Source organism: Lactuca virosa, chromosome 1 (genome assembly GCF_052849685.1).
Source record: "Lactuca virosa cultivar CGN04683 chromosome 1, Lactuca_virosa_CGN04683_v6, whole genome shotgun sequence".
Taxonomy (NCBI): domain Eukaryota; kingdom Viridiplantae; phylum Streptophyta; class Magnoliopsida; order Asterales; family Asteraceae; genus Lactuca; species Lactuca virosa.
In genome coordinates, this window is record NC_136426.1 from 207588073 (window position 1) to 207610349 (window position 22277).

Here is a 22277-nt window from a genome sequence, read left to right on the forward strand (position 1 = left end):
GTTCCAGCGGACCTTCACTGTTTCATCTGCTACTTTGGTTGGTAGGGAGTGTGGGTGTGGTTTACTTGTCTACTCTTATCCGAAAGGTAGCATGTCCACTTGTAATACTGAACAGCTTCGTTTTGAAGCTCATGGTTGGATTCATACCTGATTCATCTATTATCGCCTTGTGTATACAAGTCATATATAATTAAGATTAGTAAGACGGTCAGATGTGCGACTCTGCCCCAGGTCCACAACCAGACAAGGAACAGGAGATAGGCGGAAACACACATCCTAAGTCCGTAGAATCTTAATTATATATCACCCTCGTGTATACACTTAGTGGTGATAGATCAATCGTATTTGTCCCTAATCTTTATTCTTGAACTTGACTTACTGCACGAGTAGTATTCCCGAAAGGTCTGTTGGGAATACTTCGGAAAGGTTACGGAACGTATGGTACTCCTCGCATGGGTACTTCGGGGTTTTGAAACGAGTAACGATTCGAAGGATTGTGCCGGGTTTGTCGATATTGATTGAAAAGGGTTTCGCTAGTTGGTTGGTTAAGGTGAAGGATCTTTTTGTAGTACATGAAATTGGTATGGTGAAGACCAAGCCAATCTATGTCGAATGACAACATCGGAACTTCTTAGTGAAGAATGTGTTAAGTCGATTAGGAAGAAGTGTTTGTTAGAGTGATAGTGCATTCGGTGTATACTTTCTAGTGCTTTCAGTTTTATCCTTGTTATTACTACTACGAACGATTTGTGTCGCATTAAGCGAGTACTAGCAATAAGAGTGTTCTGATAACTAGTGATGATGCTTCATATTATGATCCTTATCAGGTCCCTCTATAATCGCTTGGTGTGTACAAGTCATGTATAATTAAGATTGATAAGACCGTCGACTGAGTGACTCTGCCCTAAATCCAAAACCAAACAAAGAACAGGAAATGAGGCGGAATCACTCACTCTAAACCTGCAAAATCTTAATTATAAATGACCCTAATGTACACACTAAGCCATCATAGCTCACCTGCAAGGATCCTTAGTTCCTATATGAATATTGTGATTTTGTTTGGATGAGAGAGTAATTTAATTACTTTTTAATTGGCACTAGTTTTAGTAAAAATTTATATTTTAAATATTTTTATTGGGAAAACGTACCGTTGTTCACAGGTGGTTCCGGGACAGTCTCTCTTGCATTGATCATCAGCATTCTTCTAGCTTTGCCAGAGTTCCTTGTTATTGGATAATCCCTCTTGAAATCTCCAGTTTCTCCATACTCGTAACAGGCCTGACTTACTCCAATGCAGGGGACTTGATTGAGGGGTTGTGTCTGTGCCCTATAGAAACGGGAAGTGTGCCCCTTTTTGTTGCAGTTCCTCCAATGCATTTTCCAGCAAGCTCCAGTGTGATGAAAGTTATACTTGTTACATTTCGGAAGGTTTCCAGCATATCGTCTAGCAGGTGTTGGAGTGGCAGGTGTTATGGTAGCATGAATAACAACTATCTGTTGTCTTCTCAAGGTTTCTTGTGTTGTTTGTCCCTTTTTCTTACTCCACGACTTTCACTTATATTCGTCCATTTTTGTTAACTCGGGAGTGGGGGTCATCACGCCGTGGCGGAATCCATGGTCTACGAGTCTCTGGGCCAAGCGTTTGGCGCTATCGAAAGTAGTTGGGTTTGAAGCTAATAGATGTCCTTGAATCTGAGGATATACTCCCCAGATGTACCTTTCTACTTTCTTGTTCTCCGGGCTAACCATCCCGGGGCATAGTGCCGCTAGATCACTAAATCTATCAATATAGGCCATTATGTTAGAGCCTGTCATAGTAAGGTTACATAGTTCTTGTTCTAATTTCTGTACTTCGGCCCTTGGGCAGTATTCTTCTAGCATCATTGTCTTTAGGTTCTCCCATCCCATTGAGTTATCCATTGTGAGATTCAATGACTTGACATGACAATTCCACCATCTAAGGGCTCTGTTGGATAAGATGCAGACAACAAACTTCACTTTGCTCCCTTCTGGGCACGCGCAGATCTCGAATATCGATTCTTCTTTTCCGAACATTGCATCAGTGTAATGACTCCCCCGCTTCCACTAAAGGATTTGGGTTTGCAGTTCATGAAGTCTTTTTATGTACACTCCCTTGGGTTTCCGTGGCTATTTCCTAAGTAAAAGTTGTTAGCACCACTTCCCACCCCACTGGCACCATTCGCGTGAATTTGAGCCATGGCAGTTGCTACGGCGGCAGTTACCGCAACCTAAAATGCAGCAGAATCATACTGTGGTGGAGGATGTGGTGGATTTGTTGGCGTGTTGTTGTTACGCTTGATATATCTGCGAGGAGGCATCTTTCTGTCATAGAGTTCAAAGATAAAACGTGGTAACATATCGGAAGTGATTATCAATAGAATGTCATAAAATTATGTTATCTCAGCTTTGTATGTATCATGTTCAAAAAGTGTTTTGTAAACAATTCATAACAAAGGTTTATGTAAAATAAACTTATGAACTTTTAGTAGTGACTATCCTCGAATGAATTTGTGTGAGTTGATGTACTATTGTGACGAAAGACGTGATAAACCTAACACATAGTGTGAGTAGTGTAATCACCAGCTCACTAGGATAAATTAGTTTATTAGTTATTAGTGTGACGCATAAAGTGTTCTACTACCTCGCATGAATCGTGAGTGCTTCTCTCTGTGTGATCCCCTCTCGGGATGCTCCTCATGAACTCCTTTTGTTTCTTCCTCGACTCTACTGTTAGCTGTTGTAGTGGGGTTACGGTCTCTGGGCATGTTGTTTGTACGAGAATAGGGATGTTTAAAGAATATTAAAAAACATTTATGGTGATCCTTACCGGGTCCTCCTATAATTACGCAACGTATACAAGTTGTATATAACTAAGATTGAATAGACCTTCGAATAAGTGATCCTACTCTAAAACCACAACCAAACAAGGAACAGGTATTAGAGCGAAGATCTCAAATTCTAAGTCTATAAAATCTTAATTATATATAACCTTGGAGCATACACTCCGGAATTATAGACTTGCCAGTAAGGGTCTTTTAGTTTTCACATAAGTTATTTTATAACACTTAAAATACTCCTATAGTATTTTAACTTTATGTTTGGCTCTAGGGTTTCTTGGTATACGAAATTGATAAGCTTTTAGACTTGTTGTCATTGTGTAGTATCATAAAATACTCCTATAGTACTTTAAATCTTATGTTTGGTTCCAGAGTTCCTTTGTATGTAAAGTTTGGTAATTTTTAGACTTGTTGCAACACCACAACCATTCCTAGGCATATGCTAATCACTTCTCGAATAAATACAGTTGATCAGGCTATATTTATTCCAGACCTGATTATATATCCCAAGGCCTACTCGTGCTATTCAACAATCTTAATAATTTTGTTTTTTTCCTATTATGAGACTGTTCTTGTATATATGTATATGTGTATACTTTTATAAAAATATTATTATATTTAAAAAGTATAACTCTTGACCAGAGTGTTTTATCCCCATTGTATTTATAGTTGTATATCTTATATGATTGATATACTTAGTTCACTATAAACAATGTTCTAATACCAATATGTCACACCCCCAAACCGGAACGACGGAAACGTTCGGGGGCGGAGGACGTCATGTACAGTATCATAACAATGAATAATAGTATGTAAAGCAATAACAACCCTTGCATTAATAATACAGTATTTACATTGTATTCGAATCACAGTTGATTGACTCCAAAAGTAAATAGCAAAAACAAAGACTTGAAGCTACTATGCTCCATCTTCTCAGACTCTATGTGTGTACCTGTCTACTAGTTTCCTGAGAATAAAATTGATTTTGAAAGTGTATCAAAATTTAAGTTGGTAAGTTCATAAGTATTTTGTTTTAGAAAGTAAGTTCTTTGTTCTTTGGAAAATGTTCATGTGTTCCTCCAGAAAATCCTATATTTTCTTAATAAGTGTTGTGACCGTACCAGTTCCTTCTACGATTACTTAGTGTATACAAGTTATATATAATTTAGATTGCATGGAAAGTCGAATGGGTGGATCTGCCCTAAGTCCACAACCAAACAAGGAACAGGAAATGAGGCGGAAGCCACACATTCCACTGTCTATCAGATCCTTATTATATATAACTCTAGCGTATCCACTAGGTAACCGTAGAGTTAACAATAAAGGTCATTTGATTCACGATGAGTGTGTTCCTTTAGAAAATCCTATATTTTCTTAGTACAACGGAATGTAGTCTTAGGCCTTAAGAACAAAATATATTTGTTTCTTATGCTTAAAGAAAAATATATATTGCTTTAAATCCGTATAAGTAAAGTAACCCGTACTAGTTTCTACCATGATTACTTAGTGCATACAAATTATATATAATCAAAGTTCGAACGGACAGTTGAATGTGTGGATCTACCATAAGCCCACATCCAAACAAGAAACAGGAAGTGAGGCGGAAATAACACATTCCACCACCTATCGGATCTTCATTATATATAATTCAAACGTATTCACTAAGTAATCACACTGATATGTAAATAATCGTATTTGTTTCCAGAAAGTTGGATTCTAAATCGTTTACTTGTAAAATAATGATGTTTATCCTGGAAAATCCTATATTTTTCCATAAGTTGAGTTGTAGTCTAATATGATCCAAGATAGAAAAAGTGTAGGCGTAAATATCGTACTTAGTTTGATAACCTGTAGTTTTATTATTAAGTAAAACTAGTTGAAGATGTGTCTACCCTTAATTATGAATGTATTTTTAATACCCTACCATGATTACTTAGTACATACGAGTTATATATAATTTAGATCGAATAGACAGTCGATTGGGTGATTCTGCCCTAAGCCCACAACCAAACAAGGAACATGAAGTAAGGCGGAAATCACACATTCCACTACCTATCGGATATCAACTATATATAACCCTAATGTATATACAAAGTAATCATATAGTTTCTACCCCTTAGGCTTGTTTGAGAAGCATATTACTACATAAATGAGTCGTTGTTTTTACATGTGAGTTCTTATAACCATACTAATATGACGGATATCCTGATATGACGTTCTTCAGACGTTGGTACCGTTAATGACATTTGTGACCCCAGATAACTGTAGCTAACAATTAGGGCATGAGACTGTCAGTCCCGTATATATCTATACACAAAATCACGCTCTCTCTCTCCAGGAGACTATGGTTCATAAGTGGGGACTTCCATGGGTACTACGCAAAGCCATTGTCTCACAAATTTATTGTTACAACGAGTTTATGAGTAATATTGTGAAAAACTTTTAAGTAAATAAAAATGTAATTTTTACTTATATTTTTTTACGATAAAAAATGTGGACTGACTCATAAATTATACCTATTATAATTTATATACTTGTTTTCATATCGTTTTTCCTTCGTAGTAAAATAACCTGTAATTTCCATAAACTATACCTATTATAGTTTATATGCATATTATTTATGTAATAAAAACCTCGTTATTTTAAAAACTTTGAAAGTTTACAAGTTTGATAATAACGTTTATTTAGATTTTTGCATTCTATAGTTTATAAAGTATAAGAAAATGTAATAAACGATTTATATTTTTAAACACAATATTTCTTTTGTTATACTTGTATTCCCCCCCTAAAACATATAAAAAGTTTGGAAAAGTATAGGGGTATGAACTCACATTATAATGTGGTGATTTGGACAACACTTCGTTTCTAGAAATGATTTTCTTTGACAAAACCGGGAGTTTTTGTTTAAAACCGGGGCTTTACGCGGGCAGAGTTTCAACTGAAAAGACTCTTTTCTCGGGGACTTCGGGTGCTTCGGGACTATCTTCGAGTGTTAGGGAGGTTCCCTAGGCTTCGGGGTGGTTTAGAGTGGCTAGAAAGATGTTTTAGGGTGAAAGAATATGAGAGTTTGTAACATAAACCCAGAGACCTCGCATTCCTTTTATAATTGGGTGAAGACTCGGATTACGCTGGGCGTAACTTCGGTACGTTGGGCGTACTCGGTGCGTACCCTCGTATGCTGCACGTAGATGATACGTGGCTTCTGATCGAAATCTGAGCTTCGTTCGTGTTCGATACGTGTCAATATGTGAAGGAAGGGCGACGTGGCTTACTCCGGAACTTGTTTCCGAGTACGCTGGCCGTACATACGAAGTACGCTGGGCGTACGGCTTCAGTCCGACCTTGAAGTTTGTGCCGAAAACTTCAAATATTCATATCTTTCGCACACGAGCTCCGTTTTTGACGTTCTTTATATCCACGCGTATGTGAGATTATACTCTACAAGTTTCGCTTAGACTTCGTCGGCAAATTTTGACTTTATTTTTAATGTTATATTTTTAACAGACCGGGACAAGAAAAGTCCGTTAAAAATTCATAACTTCTTCATCGGACGTCCATTTTCGTCTGTCCTTTTATCGTTTTACTACTATTGATGAGACCTTCAATTTTCGTTTAGGTTGTGTCCCCTAAAAATCGTTCGATCTTTAATTCGATTTTTGGGTTGTATATGGTTGTGCCGAATCTTAGAAAATCATAGCTTCTTCATACGAAGTTAGATTTAGACGTTCTTTTTATGTACGTTCACGGTTTAATGTATTCTACGACTTTCATTTAGATTGTTAAGGCTGAAAAGCGTTTTATCAAAAAGTCACTTTTTCTGACACACAGTGTCGTGTCGGTTCCGTCGTGGAACTTCGATGGGTCATAACTTTTTCGTTATAACTCGGATTTCAGTGTTCTTTATATTCCTGGAATCCTTGTCACGACCACTAGTACTTTATTCATAGATATCGGGTTTATCTAATATTTTATTTTTTTATTCTTAATTTGACTTTTATTGACTTTCTTTAACTTTTATAGACTTGAAATAACGGGTTGTTACAGAAAGGAGGAGTGGTAAAAAATTGAACCCCTTATGGTCTTTATAGAGTTGAGTTAGGAAATCCTAAATAACCCTAATTTGAATGTTATATTAATATCTTGAATTTGGTAATTATCTACTCCCCAATTATCTATAACGAATAATCTAGAAACCCAATATTACTCTCCATGAAACTGTCCACCTCCACTGGGGAAGGTTCTGGAACCACTTGCTCAACTATTAAACAATTACAATTTGACCCATGTACTTTTAATTAATCCAATTAATCCCAAAAGTAATTGTAATTAATTTATTAATTAATAATTAAATAATATTGTTTCTAATTAATATATTATTTTCATAACATATTAATAAAGTCATTTACTTCCATTTATTAATCATATAATAAATCAATAAAGCATTCTCTCTCTCTCTCTCTCTAAAAGTCATCCTATTCAATTACTAGGTTTGAAGACAACCAAAAAGGATTTTGCTAATAATTCAAGTATATAATAATTCAGTTATTGGATTAAACATCTAATCCAACAGTCTCCCGCTTGGATAGGTCTGTAACTGCAATTAGCAGTATAACTTCTAAATTAGACATCAAAGAGTGCTTCCATAGCAACTAGCAAACTCTAAACTAAACTCTAAACTCTGAACTATTCAATTACTAGGTTTGAGTGCTTCCATAAAACACCAATTCAATATATGGTTAAGTCACTAGATGACTGCAGGAACATTCTAAGAGTGCTTTAGAAGGACTAAGAGAATGTATATGAGACATACAGTTTATAATAAAATCTTCATGTAAAGAGCTACATAAGATTCTGATTTCTAAACAAATATATATAATTATGAATTATATATGGATTATGACTTCATTATGGGATGAAGATTAAGTTTAATTGGAATGTGGACCAAACAAAACAAAATTACACAGTATACTAAAAAATCAGAGTACACCACTTTAGAAGTTGAAATCTAATATGATTGGATGAATGAGTTCATTGAAAAGCTATGTTGATCTTTGCCATTCAGGGTTCACATAGAAATCTTTATGACTTTAAGAGTATACTTAATCGAGCTAAGACACTCTAGGTCATGAAAGAAAACTAATCATATACACCAAGGTATTTAAATATACCTAGAGTAAAGTCAAACATGGAGATGATAATATTCGCATAATTCACACAAATTAAGTTTAGTCGAACCGAATAATAACACCATTCTTTTAAGCTAAGTTTGAACGGTCACACTTCAACTATAATACTTTATTATTCTAGAAATGGGATTTTGATTTAGATTTAGTATTTTGATATTGGAAAATATTTCCAATATCTAAATACTAAACTCAGAAAACTTCATACCCATTTGAATTTCCAAGGTAATCCAATAACTCCACCACATGGTTCCTTACAACCACACATGTCATTACCAAGCATAAAGAAATCGAAATTCTTCAAAAAAAAAAACTCAAAAGTTCCAGCCTATGACTACAAACCATGACGGCAAAATCCAAAGAGTTCCAACACATATTTACATCATCACAATAGCAACAATCCATACATACAAAAACCTTTATAATAGAAACAAATTTGATTAAGACAATATCATACTTTCATTGATTCCAGCATGTATTGCCCTAATTATGCATTTTCACATAACCTTCCCATATATATATATATATATATATATATATATATATATATATATATATATATATATATATATATATATATATATATATATATATATATATAAATTGTTTGGTATGGTACAACCGTGGTATTCAAATTTTTGTGGTGTTATCATAGCAAGACAAATTAATCAGGATGGTAATATTTTAGTTTGTTTTCCATGGTATATATTTGCTTGTCGTACGTTGAAGTGTCATCTATAGAATGAAGGGAAAGAAAAGAATGTAATTTAATAGAAAAAATATTATTTTTCTTTGTCTCTCTTCTCATTTGGAACACTTTTTTTTTCTTTAGTTCCTTTGCACTCCTTAAAAAAAGAAAAACTTAACTCAATTAACTTTTTCTTATTTTCCCTTACTAGATAAACTCTAAAAAACTTTATGAAAGTCAAACACCATTATCATCCCTCACTACAATGCCACCACCATTTTCATTGCCATGTTTTTAGTTTCCATCACCACTATAACTACCACAGCCCATTGCCATTAGAAACCCCATATCTAATATTCCCTCATCGGCCACCCTATCACCGGCCACCTTTATAAAAAAACAAAGAAACGAGAGTATGAACTACTTGTGATTTTAGTGTCATCAGTAGTATTTTAGTGTAGTCAGGATTTTATTTGAGACAAGTCGAGTACCGTTTGGTTATATTTCGAGACTAGAGTGCACACTCAGATAATTTAAGAGGACTCTGGAACATGGGGTCCAGGAACAACACCCCTGGTAGGGTTCCAAGGGCATCTTCCTTGCAAAGGGGTGCAAAGGGGGCTGACTTACATGGTGCATTACATTACCCCGACCCGAAAAATAATTCTTGTAAAGAAAATGGGCCCGACCTAAATTTTCTACCAAATAACCAAAAATTTGCATCCATTAAAAAGGGCATCGTTTCAACCCTTAAAAATGCCGCCTTCTATGTATATTTGTCTCATGAGATGAAAAAACTACAAGGTATTTTTGTGTTTCAGGATTTGGAATAAGCCTGTATCCAAATACATTTGTTCTTGGATTATTCAAAATCGGATTTCATGATACGCAAGACAATAGGGTTGAAATCACATATTTTGGATAGTGTGCTCATATATGATTCATGAATTATCCCAATGTTATTATTGATATTTGAGACCCAAGATCTAACACTGTTTGAGCGCCCTCTTTCTATTTTGAGGATAGGAAAACTATGAACATATTTATGTATATACACAACTCAATGCAAAAACTTCAACCTTCATTTTGACAAACGGGTGTAAACTAGAACTTGTAGAAAACTGAAATTACTTTCCCTGTTAAAACATAAACACGATTTCTATGTTTGTATTGTTTAGTATAACAAAGTTGTTTTAAGATGTTAAAATTGGTGAAAGAAAACAAACCATAAAAATAGAAATATCAATAGAAAAATTGAGGCCTTTGTTTGGCATAGTTTCCTTAAAACAAATTCAAAAACACACCAGACGTTTGTTTCCTAGAATATAATGATGATAACGGTTCTTCAAGACTACGGAATTCAACGAGGTCTTGTTATTTTGGTATGATAGCTAGAAAAAGGTTCACAATAGTAGTGCTCCTAAATTCAACGAGGTCTATATATCTTTTTGGTATGTTCGTATGTCTCAAAAGGAAAAAAAAAAAAAAAAAAAAAAAAAAAAAAAAAAAAAGCTGTATTCATACATGGATCTGTTAGTGCTCCTAAATTACACAATCGTAATCAACAAACATATTAAGCACATAGATTGTAACCGGCAACCACATTAAACGCAAATTCATGGGGAGCGTTGAGGGGCGGGGGGTGTGGGCAGCTGCACAAGCCCAATTTTTTCATTATATATTTTTATTTAAAAATAAAAAAATTATAATAAAGATAAGGGCCCTATTTTTCTTCTTCGTCCCGGGCCTTTGCGAATATTTCAATTTTTAAGACCGGCAAATTGTAACCGCCATTAAACACAAAGATAGTTGCTGACATCAATGTTTAATGTTGTGCTTAATTAGGTTTTAAAAACCAATTGAAACAATAGAAACCTTTAATTTCCGGTTTTATATTATTTCAACCCCCCAACTTTGATGACTAAGTTCTCATTCATATTTTATCCGCTTTAGACGTGTAGTATTCAAAACTGAAGGAATTGTAGAGGAGAACACAAATATCTTAACATATTTCCATTTCAGTTTCATACACAAATCGAAATTGAAGTTCGAAAATGGGCAAAATGCATTTTTTGCAACCGCGTCGACTCAATATAGACGAAGAAAAGGTTGAAGTAGAAGTTTTGAATTTCTTACCTTTGGCTCTTCTAAATTTTTGTGGGTTCCCTATAAGACATATCAAGAATTTTGAAGTAGTGAAAAGATGTGTCACATGGGCAGGTAGATTATGCATAGATATATCTGAAATCACACTCCAAATGAGCATGTCAAAGTTAAAATCGGCAGAGTTTTCTGGAGCATATAAAAACACATGGTAGTCGTATTTATACCAACATAGCAGTTGTATTTTGCCACATGTGTAGGACATGTAACTATGCCTAGGAATTATGGTGTTATCTTTCTATTTAATTTAGGTTGGTAGGAGATCAAGTCCATAATTCCTCTGTTTTCCCCTGTTTTCTCTGTTTTAGAATGCTGTAAGTAGAAGTAATAATCTATAAAAGGTTTTCCTCAGGTGTTTGCAAAGAAAAAAAAATATAGCTTGAAAGGAATTCATTCATACAATTCAAGGGACAAATAATGCAACGTATGTGTGAACAAAACAATTTTGAAGGCCTCACTTTCAATAACGAAAGTGCAAAGTGATGGTGGCATTGTTGCACTATAAAAATTGAACATAAAAAACAAACTGAATAATTAAGGCATCATCCTACACATTTTAACAAATGAACTACATTTTACCCTTGCTCAGCTACATAAAATACATAACAGTTTATATCGATTTTACTCAAAGTGTATTGCAATTATCAGATTAAATATACAAATTCCTCAAATTCAAGCGAAGTAGAAACTTACTTTCTCCCAAATTTTATTATAGTTTTTCCCTAGGTGTATGAAGGAGCAAAAAGCCATATCCACCAGTTATCTTTAAAAGATAACTCCTTACACCTTATTTCTAGAGATGTAAAAATCCTAAAATTTCATTTTGATTTCACACGTATTGTGGAAAAGTTACCTCCAAAATTAGCAAGTGGCAAATAGTTCACGGGTTATTTCCGTAACTTATCATTTACTATTCATAGTTTGACTATGAATAGTAATATAAGTGTGAATTTGGAAATGAGAATGGACGGTGGTTAATATTATAATATATATATGTTAATTTTGGAATGAAGAATGGATGGTAGGCGCCTACAAACCTTTTCCGCCTACAATTTTGGACATCTTCTTTCTTTCCTTTCATATTTTATGTTTTGGCTATAAATAGCCTAAGTCATAGAACTTATAACCTCAACCCACGAACCAAAATCAAATATATATATATATATATATATATATATATATATATATATATATATATATATATATATATATTGATACACCACCGTATATTTTGCTCTCCCACTCTATTTGTAATCTCTTTCATAATCCCTGTAAACACTGTAAATTATAGTGAATTGTTTCTCGGCTTCCTCCGCCCGTGGTTTTTTCCCGATTTGGGTTTCCACGTAAATTCCTGTGTCTCTATTCTATTTATTTTATTCGTATTACGTTGTGATTATTACGCTTTGATAATTTTTGATCCCATTCCGCATTGAGCTAATATTATTTAAGTCAATTTGGATCGGTCGTATTTTACAACAATTGGTATCAGAGCATCCGGGTTGTGATATTAGCTCGTTGGGATCATTTTATCAAGTAATTAATCATGTCTTCGGTAAAATACGATATTCCACTACTGGATCGTAACACCCGATTTCCGTTGTGGCAAGTAAAGATGAGAGACATTCTCATTCAGATGGATTTACACAAGGCGCTCTTGGGTTTCAATAAGATGCCCGATACATGGACCGAAGAAGAAAAGGAGATGAAAGATCTGAAGGCTTTATCCCAAATTCGTTTGCACTTGTCAAACGATGTTTTGCAAGATGTTCTAAAAGAAACGTCAGCGGCTTCTTTATGGCTAAAGTTGGAACAACTGTTGATGACCAAGAGCTTACCAAACAAGTTGCATTTGAAGCCACGGTTGTTCAATCTCAAGATGATTGAAGGAGGCTCTTTAACTGAACATATATCCACATTTAAAGAGTTAGTAAATAACTTAGAGAATATGGATGTTCAGTATGAAGATGAAGACTTGGCTCTATTCTTACTATCGTCGTTGCCAGAATCCTATAGCCATTTTCGTGATACTATTATCTATAGCCGTGACACTCTAGTTTTAGATGAAGTCTATACAGCTTTGGATTCAAAAGAGAAGATGAAGCATATTACTGGTGGTGGTTCAAGTGATGTTAAAGCCGAAGGTTTGAATGCCAGAGGAAGAACAACAGAGAGAAGTAGAACTTCTCAATCTTCCAACAGAACCAGATCCAAGTCAAAAGGCAAACGAAAGTTTTGCAACTATTGTCACAAGAAGGGACATGTGCTTGAAGAATGCTTCAAGTTGAAGAACAAAGAATAAGAGAAGACGGCAGCAAATGGTAAACAAGCTAGCACTTCGGGTGAAGCCGATCTAGCTGAGGTCGAAGGTATTGGAGAACTTTTGATAGTTTATTCAGATAAACTGGATTCCACTGGTGATTGGATACTCGACTGTGGTTGTACTTTTCATATGTGTCACAACAAAAGTTGGTTTTACACATTTGAAAAGGTTAACCAGGGCTATGTGTTGATGGGTAACAATACTACATGTCCAGTTCTTGGACATGGTTCAGTCAGGATCCGTATGTTTGACGGAGTTATTCGAACCATGGGGGATGTTAGATATGTTCCTGACCTCAAAAGAAACTTGTTATCTCTCAGTTCCTTTGACAAAAAGGGATACGAGTTTGATGGTAAAGGTGGAGTTCTCAGGGTATTCAAAGACGGTTCCGACAAACTGAGAGCCGAACGAAAAACCTCAGATCTTTACTTTCTTGACGGGCAAACAATTTCGAGTGATGCTGCTGTTGTGTCAAAGTCTTTTTCTGATCCAGATCAGTCCCGTCTTTGGCACCTTCGACTCGGCCATATGAGTTTTCAAGGCATGTCAGAATTGAGTCGAAGAGGTTTACTTGGTCAACAAAAGATTCTTGATTTGGATTTCTGTGAAGACTGTGTATATGGCAAGGCAAGACGAGTGAGGTTTGCAAGTGGTATCCATACAACGAAAGGACCACTTGATTATGTTCACTCGGATTTGTGGGGACCGGCTCGAGTTGCTTCAAAAGGTGGAGCTATTTATATGCTCACTATTATTGATGATTTCTCCAGGAAGGTGTGGTCTTTCTTCTTAAAAAATAAAGGAGACGTTTTCTCTACCTTCAGAAATTGGAAAGTTCAGGTTGAAAAGCAATCAGGTCTGGTGGTAAAGTATCTTCGTACGGATAATGGACTTGAGTTTTGCTCAGAAGAGTTTAATGTCTATTGTCAAAAGGAAGGCATTACTCGACATCGCACAGTAGTCCATTCACCTCAACAAAATGGTGTAGCTGAAAGGATGAATCGCACCATTATGGAGAAGGTCCGGTGTATGCTTTCTGATTCCATATTGCCAAAGTCTTTTTGGGCGGAGGCTGCTTCGACTGCTTGCTATGTTATGAACCGATCACCGTCACGAGCAATCGAGAAGAAAACTCCGTTTGAATTATGGTCCGGTAAACCTGCAAATTATTCAGATTTAAAACCATTCGGATGTCCAGCGTATGCACGAGTTGACAATGGGAAGCTAGAACCAAGAGCAATCAAATGCGTTTTTCTTGGGTACAATCAAGGTGTAAAGGGTTACAAGTTATGGAGCTTTGATTTGAAGAAAATTATCACTCAAGAGATGTTACTTTTGATGAGTCTGCTATATTTCAACCAGTTGCTGACTCTTCTAAAAGAACAGATGCATCAGATGTATCATCCAAAGCAAATAAAGAGAATGCTCAAATGGAGGTGGAGCTTCCTACTTCACCTACCACTAATCAGAGTACAAATCAGCATCAAGATTCTTCTTCGTCGGATGAGCATGTTGTTGGTGAAGATTCAACACCTTCACAACCACAAGCTACTACTCCAAGCATTGCAAGAGATAGACCGAGAAGACAGATTATTCCTCCGAAGAGGTATGCTGAATCTGATTTGGTTGCCTATGCTTTTATTGTTGCTGATAATATTGAGTCTGCAATGGAGCCTGCAAATTATGACGAGGCTATCAAATCTGAAGACTCAAATGATTGGATGCTCGCTATGCAAAATGAGATGGAATCCTTGCAGCGAAACAGTACTTGGAATTTAGTTCCTATTCCGAAAGGGAAGAGACCAGTTAAATGCAAGTGGGTCTACAAGCTCAAGGAACCTGTCAACCCAAATGATAAACCAAGATACAAAGCTCGGTTAGTAGCTAAAGGCTACAGTCAGATTCCTGGTATTGATTACACTGACATTTATTCCCTAGTTGTCAAACATACTTCCATTCGTGTATTGTTGGGGTTGGTTGCTTCTAACGATTTTGAGTTAGAACAACTTGATGTCACTACAGCTTTCCTAAATGGTGAGCTTGAGGAAGAGATTTTTATGCAACAACCTGAAGGTTTTGCAGTTCCTGGAAAGGAGAACTACGTATGCAAATTGAACAAATCTCTTTATGGCCTCAAGCAGTCTCCTAGACAATGGTACAAGAGGTTCGATTCTTTCATGACCAGTCACAAATTCAGCAGGTGCACCTATGATAGCTGCATTTATTTCAAGAAAGGTGACAATGGTTCAAAGATCTACTTACTCTTGTACGTGGATGACATGTTGATTGCAGCGAAAGATATGAAGGAGATTCAGAAGTTAAAAGACCAGTTGAAAGCTGAATTTGAAATGAAGGACTTAGGAGCTACCAAAAAGATTTTAGGTATGGAAATTATTCGTGACAGGAAGTCTAGGATCTTGCATCTTTCTCAGAAAAGTTATATTGAGAAAGTCCTAAGACGCTTCAGTATGCACGAAGCAAAGTCTGTCAACACACCTTTTGCAGCTCATTTCAAGCTATCATCCCCTTTGAGTCCTACTAATGAGACTGATATGGCTTACATGGCACGTGTTCCATACTCTAGTGCTGTTAGTTGGAAAGCCCAGTTACAGTCTACAGTTGCCCTGTCTTCTACCGAGGCAGAGTACATGGCGATTACAGAATCAGTTAAGGAAGATATCTTGTTAAAGGGGTTATTTGGAGAACTCGATGATAGAATAAAGGTGACCACAGTTTTCTGTGACAACCAGAGTGCTATTTTCTTGAGTAAAGATCAAATGTTTCATGACCGAACAAAGCATATTGATATTCGTTATCATTTTGTGCGGGATATCATTGAAAAAGGTGATTGTGTTGTGGACAAGATTCATACAGATTATAATCCCGCTGATATGTTCACTAAAAGTCTTCCTATAGCCAAGTTCAAATTATGTTTGGACATGGTGGGTGTTTCTGATCGCAGTTGAGCCTGAAGGCTCGTAGGTGGAGGAAGTATTATTTATTTTTTCGGAAACAATTTTTTCTCTATATAAAATTGCAGGTTCTTATGGAAGTTTTAGAGTTTGATGAGCTATAGGTTTTGACTAATCGTAAAGCATGACTTGCTTAATTTTGATGTCAAGGTCGAGATTGTGGAACAGTTACCTCCAAAATTAGCAAGTGGCAAATAGTTCACGGGTTATTTCCGTAACTTATCATTTACTATTCATAGTTTGACTATGAATAGTAATATAAGTGTGAATTTGGAAATGAGAATGGACGGTGGTTAATATTATAATATATATATGTTAATTTTGGAATGAAGAATGGATGGTAGGCGCCTACAAACCTTTTCCGCCTACAATTTTGGACATCTTCTTTCTTTCCTTTCATATTTTATGTTTTGGCTATAAATAGCCTAAGTCATAGAACTTATAACCTCAACCCAAGAACCCACGAACCAAAATCAAATATATATATATATATATATATATATATATATATATATATATATATATATATATATATATATATATATATTGATACACCACCGTATATTTTGCTCTCCCACTCTATTTGTAATCTCTTTCATAATCCCTTTAAACACTGTAAATTATAGTGAATTGTTTCTCGGCTTCCTCCGCCCGTGGTTTTTTCCCGATTTGGGTTTCCACGTAAATTCCTGTGTCTCTATTCTATTTATTTTATTCGTATTACGTTGTGATTATTACGCTTTGATAATTTTTGATCCCATTCCGCATTGAGCTAATATTATTTAAGTCAATTTGGATCCGTCGTATTTTACAACACGTATTAATCTATATACAACTTAAGCTACATTTGGGAACGTAAATGCTCCAGGTAGCAACTGACAATATACATTCTTGGTACGAACGGTTTCTAAAGTGTGGTAGTTTATTGTTGACATAAAAGACATGAGAATATCAATTGAAACTGGCATATCTTTATATGTATATCAATCACATTTATGCATATTCCTTGCATATACCATCATCACAAGTATAGGAAATGGTGATTAATCCTCAACCTGACAGATTTTTACCTTAGAGTACAGTGTAAGTGACACAATATGAAATTAAGAATACATGGTTTTACTGATGCTATAAGAAAAAATTCGTAATAGAAATATTTGGGTGTCAAAACTCAAAAGTACACCTCACGTTCCTCACCAAGTATGCCAGACTTCTTTTGAGATAAAGCTCTAAACCACATGTACTCATCTGATGACAAAAGATAAAAAGTAATACATTAATTACTATTCACATACATCCCTTTGCACAAATTGTTGTTTTAACATGCGGATGTTGTTATGTGAATAGACAAGTATTTCTCGTTAAGAAAGATTAAAAAACCAATAAATAAATAAAAAAATCCAAGTCTGATATTAGATATAATAATAACAAACATGACAAAAATAATTTGTTTATGGCATCTACCTTTATATTTGGAACCATAATCAACCAGTTGATGAATAAATCCATTTAATTCAAAGCCATTCCGCGTAAAACTATAGGTGTGCAGTATGTATTCTCCTGTTGTTGTCTGAAATCCGGTCAAATCTCCACCAATAATGTGATTCCATGACTTGTAATAATCCAGTGCATCTTCTTCTTCTTCATCCTTGTCTCCATTATCATACATAATATTAACCCCACACTCCTTAGTAACTGGTTTATTATCATTAAAAAATCGTTTATGCCACAGGTTAATATTAATTTTGTCACCACATGCCATCTCATCCGTCCCAAACATCCAATGGCTTGAGAATGTGAAATACTCTTCACCCACATTGACAGTTTCAATGTAATGTTGGTATATCCAGGTGAGGTTCTTTGTTATATTATTAATTTCGATCACCGGCAAATATTGGACATTAACACTTGCCATCTGCACATAGCAGAAATTCAATCCTCTGAGGTTGTTAGGAGATGATGGGATGGTAAATGATATTGATGGCCCCATGCTTCTATCTGTAATCCAATTCGGCATCTCTTGGCCTCCATAAATTGTGCTGAATATTCCAAATTCATAATACATCTGCCAAATGCAACCACCTTCATAAATTACCATAATAACAATATATGAATACATATTTACAAAAAGGCATATTGTTAACTTAGAGCAAACCTGAATTTCAGATTCCTCTGATCCTCTAAATACTGTATCAGAGCAAACTCGGATTTGTTTGTTAAGGAAGTGTACCTTAGTCCAGCCCAAACTACATAATATCCTTCCCTCAACACCTGTCATTGGTTGGATTTTGATTATCCCTTCAAATTCAAACGACGAAAGAGCACACAACGTGTACCCTGATAAAATCCTAAGTGGGGACATTTCTGGATCAAATTCAACTTTCTGTAATGAAGGCTGCTCGCGAGAATAAGGAACAAGGATCAAAACTTTTAGTATATGTGGAAGATGCTCAACGGACGTCAACATATTACAGTTATTCATAGAAAGAAGCTCGATCCTAGGAAGGTTTCTCACACAGTTGGGCATGGAAACAATAGGATTGTTATCTAAATATAAAGCCTCTAACATGGATAGGCAACTGAAGTCCATGGGAAAGGATTCGGTAGACAAATTATTATTTTCAACTGACAACTCTACTAAAGATCTCGGTAAATGAATCGTAAAGAACTTCTGATCACTTGGTATGGCCTTGAGAATGGAGGAGGAAGACATTTTTGTGTTTAATGAAATGCTATCACCCTTGAGCTTGTTCCTTGAATCCATATCCCTAATCTTGATTCGAGATTCACCGAGATTACATCCGTTTAGCAACAATGTTTTAACCTTCTTTAACATGCCTATGATTCTTGGAAGTTTTCTAAGCTTGTTGCAATAGCTTAGGTCAACAAGGACAAGTTCATCACACAGCTCAATTGATTCACAAACCTCAAGCAAACCAAAGCATCCTCTAAGTATCAAGCTCTCCAGTTTAGGTAGATGCTCGAAGCCACCAAGACTACGAAGTTGTTCACAAAAACTTAAATTAAGAATCTTCAACGATTTAAGCAACCTTTTGTCTTTTGAGCACGATCCAATCAATTTCTAAAACAAAGTTAAGTTAGAATAGTAGTAAATTTTATCTACTCGACATAAAAGAGTAATAAATAGAGATAAGTTACCTTTAGCTTATTATTAAGTCGTTGTGGATAACTACAAAATATCCCAAATGATTCAATACTACTATATGACATGTCAAGAGCAACCAGATTCTCCATGGGTAAGTCTGAAGGTATAGACTTCAAATGGAACCCATGCATACACAACCATCTTAATTCTTCTGGAAAATTCTTGTAAGATCCGGTTATTTTCACATAATTGAGTTGTAGCAGCATTAGCCTATCCATCTTACTCAGTGCATCTGTTTTCAACTCAAGAGTTCCATGTAACTTCTCTTTCTCAAGCATTCTCATGTCAAGGGTGAGGCCTAGAACATTTTCTGTACCCTAAGAAGAAATGGGATACAAAATAATTCAAAATTTCAAATGTTATAGAAAAATATATAGAAATAAAAAATGCTTTAAACAAGTATTCATAACCTCTTACATTTTTTTGTGTCAACACTCCAAATGACTCATGACCCCATAATCGACTTCGATCCCATGGCTTGTAAAATGATTCTTAACGTACCACAAATCTTCCCATCTCCTGAACCAACTGATGCATCAGCAACTCATTCTTCCATCCTATACTAAGAAGGAATCTGTCAATGAGATTCGTGATCCCAGTTTTTGTTTCTTTATCACATGCCTCTAATATTGTTACAGTAACATGTATATCCATTCCAACAAAAATACAAGCAATATGCTTAAACAACTCCTTATCATTTTCTGATGGCAAAGAGTCAAAACTCATTCTCAAGACATTGTTTATAGGGGAATCATTTTCTTTCTTTAGCCTGTCTATGTACCCCTCCCAATATGTTACATCTCGATTGTGTAGAGACCTACCCAAAACTTTAAGAGCCATTGGATGTCCTTTGCAATACTTCACTAGCTCGTTTAACACCTCTTCGTAGCCTGCTTTGGGATAGTTGCACATGAATGCATGAAAACAAAAAATCTTTTGTGATTCGATCTCAACTAGGCCTTCGAGCTTGTATGTTGCATGCTTGAGTGTACCATTCATTTTGAATAGTTCACAACTCTCTGTCAACCATGCATCCTTTGTTGTTATTACGATTTTACTTCCAGGATGAAAACCTTTTCTTCCAAGTAAGGCATCTAATTGGTCAAGACTACAAATATCATCAAGAACTAGAAATACTCTTTTACGGGCTACTGCATCCTCTATCATTGAGGTGTATGTAGAATCATCATAAACTTGAAGTGAACTTCGTTTTGAAATGTCATCATAGAGTTGTTTTTGCACATCAAGTATCCCTTTAGATTTTTCATCGCATCTCCTACTGATATCTTCAATGAAGCTTCTTGTGTCAAATTCTTGAGAATATAACGCATAGACATACTTGGCCAAAGAAGTCTTCCCGATCCCACCCATACCTAAAATAGTGAGCACATCTGTCGTATTTGAGGATGCATCTTTTAGCCATGAAGTGATGAATTCAATGGAATTGTCCACCCCAATAAGTTGTGGCAGTGGAAATATAGAGGATATGCGTAATCTACTGAAGATGTCCTTAATAACTTCATCGATAAACTCCACCTCTAGCCTGGAATTTTATTCTAGTCAGAATCACAAAACACAATCCAAAACTTACATGCCATATTGAAGATCTAATTTTTCCAAAGATCCAAATAAAAATTATATCATATCAAGCTATTATTTAATTAATTTTTTCACATCATATATATTTTCACATTTACAATTATAACTATAGAATCATCTAATGTGCAAGCTAGGTCAAAATTATCATCCTGTTATTATCCACAATAAGACCAGAGCCACCAATGTAATACAAGATTTCATTAACCAGCCACCAAATTTCATTGTGTTTCCTACAAAACCATCAAACTAAAATATAACTTTGGTGAATGTTTACAGCTTACCATTAAGAGCATTAAAAGATTATATGACATGAAGCTAAAATGATATAAAAATAGTAGATGCATTACAACCGTTCAAATTTTTTTTTTTTACAAAAGAAAAAGTAAACATCATGAAAATTTAAATGGTATATCTAAATTAATTTATTTCTGATATAGGAAATTGTTAAATGTAGCAGGATGCTTTAACCAACCTATATGAATTAATGTATGAGATCACATAAATGCAAAAACTAGATTCATTTTAAACATCTCTTTATTCACATTTAAATGCTTAAAAAATATGCCTATTTAATGATTATGAAGAAACATATTGAAATGCATATGGTTATAAGGAGAAGATGATATTGACTTTTCATGCATTAATTAGACAATACCAAAGCAGTATAGAAATATGGGTAAGAAAGTGGTTACCTGCCATTTGCATCCTTCCCTTTTAAATCAGCAAGATCTCTAAGAGCTTTATTCCATTTGAGCATCTTTTCATCCCATTGACTTCTTTTATTTACATTTGTTTCTGCCTCCATCATGTGCCTATGTTTAGCCATTGCATCTCCAAAGCTACTTTGTTGGTTCCTAACATGTGTTGGCTCAACATGATAAAAGATAGGGATAACAATATGGTCGGATGTCTTACGTTGCTCAAGGATCAACACCAACTCATCAAGACACCACGTGGAAGAAGCATAGTTCTTAGACAACACAATAACAGAAGCCCTAGATGCTTTAATGGCACTCTCCAGATCTGGTTTCAATTTTTCCCCAGTTTCAATCTCTTCATCATCAAAGAAGGTAGTTATATTGGCATGCATGAGGGCGTTATAAAGGTGATTAGTGAAACTATGACGAGTGTCAACACCTCTAAAACTTAAAAATACGTCATATCTATGACCATGAGTTGATGAAGAAGATGAAGATCCTTGGGAAATTTCATGAAGAACAACCATTATGATTTATGGGTTGATGAGCCTTCACCTTTCCCAAGATTTTGTGTATTTAATTCCCAATATGCTCTCAGACTCTTCCTTAAGACATCATCAGTTATGA

At 35.3% G+C, this 22277-nt stretch overlaps 2 protein-coding genes across 2 annotated transcripts; both read right to left on the minus strand.

Moving 5' to 3' along the window:
* Positions 1–17261: 17261 nt before the first annotated feature.
* LOC145108439 (uncharacterized) lies at positions 17262–18538 on the minus strand. Its single transcript, XM_079045469.1, has 3 exons — positions 18343–18538; positions 17652–18252; positions 17262–17435 (listed from the first exon to the last, which is right to left on the minus strand). The coding sequence occupies exons 1-3, from the start codon at positions 18463–18465 to the stop codon at positions 17359–17361; spliced, it is 801 nt and encodes a 266-aa protein (XP_078901595.1). The 5' UTR covers positions 18466–18538; the 3' UTR covers positions 17262–17358.
* A 24-nt stretch (positions 18539–18562) lies between these two features.
* Positions 18563–22221, minus strand: LOC145126825 (disease resistance protein RUN1-like). Its single transcript, XM_079062112.1, has 5 exons — positions 21645–22221; positions 19855–20896; positions 19347–19670; positions 18660–19269; positions 18563–18582 (listed from the first exon to the last, which is right to left on the minus strand). The coding sequence occupies exons 1-5, from the start codon at positions 22175–22177 to the stop codon at positions 18563–18565; spliced, it is 2529 nt and encodes an 842-aa protein (XP_078918238.1). The 5' UTR covers positions 22178–22221.
* Between the last annotated feature and the right edge of the window lie 56 nt (positions 22222–22277).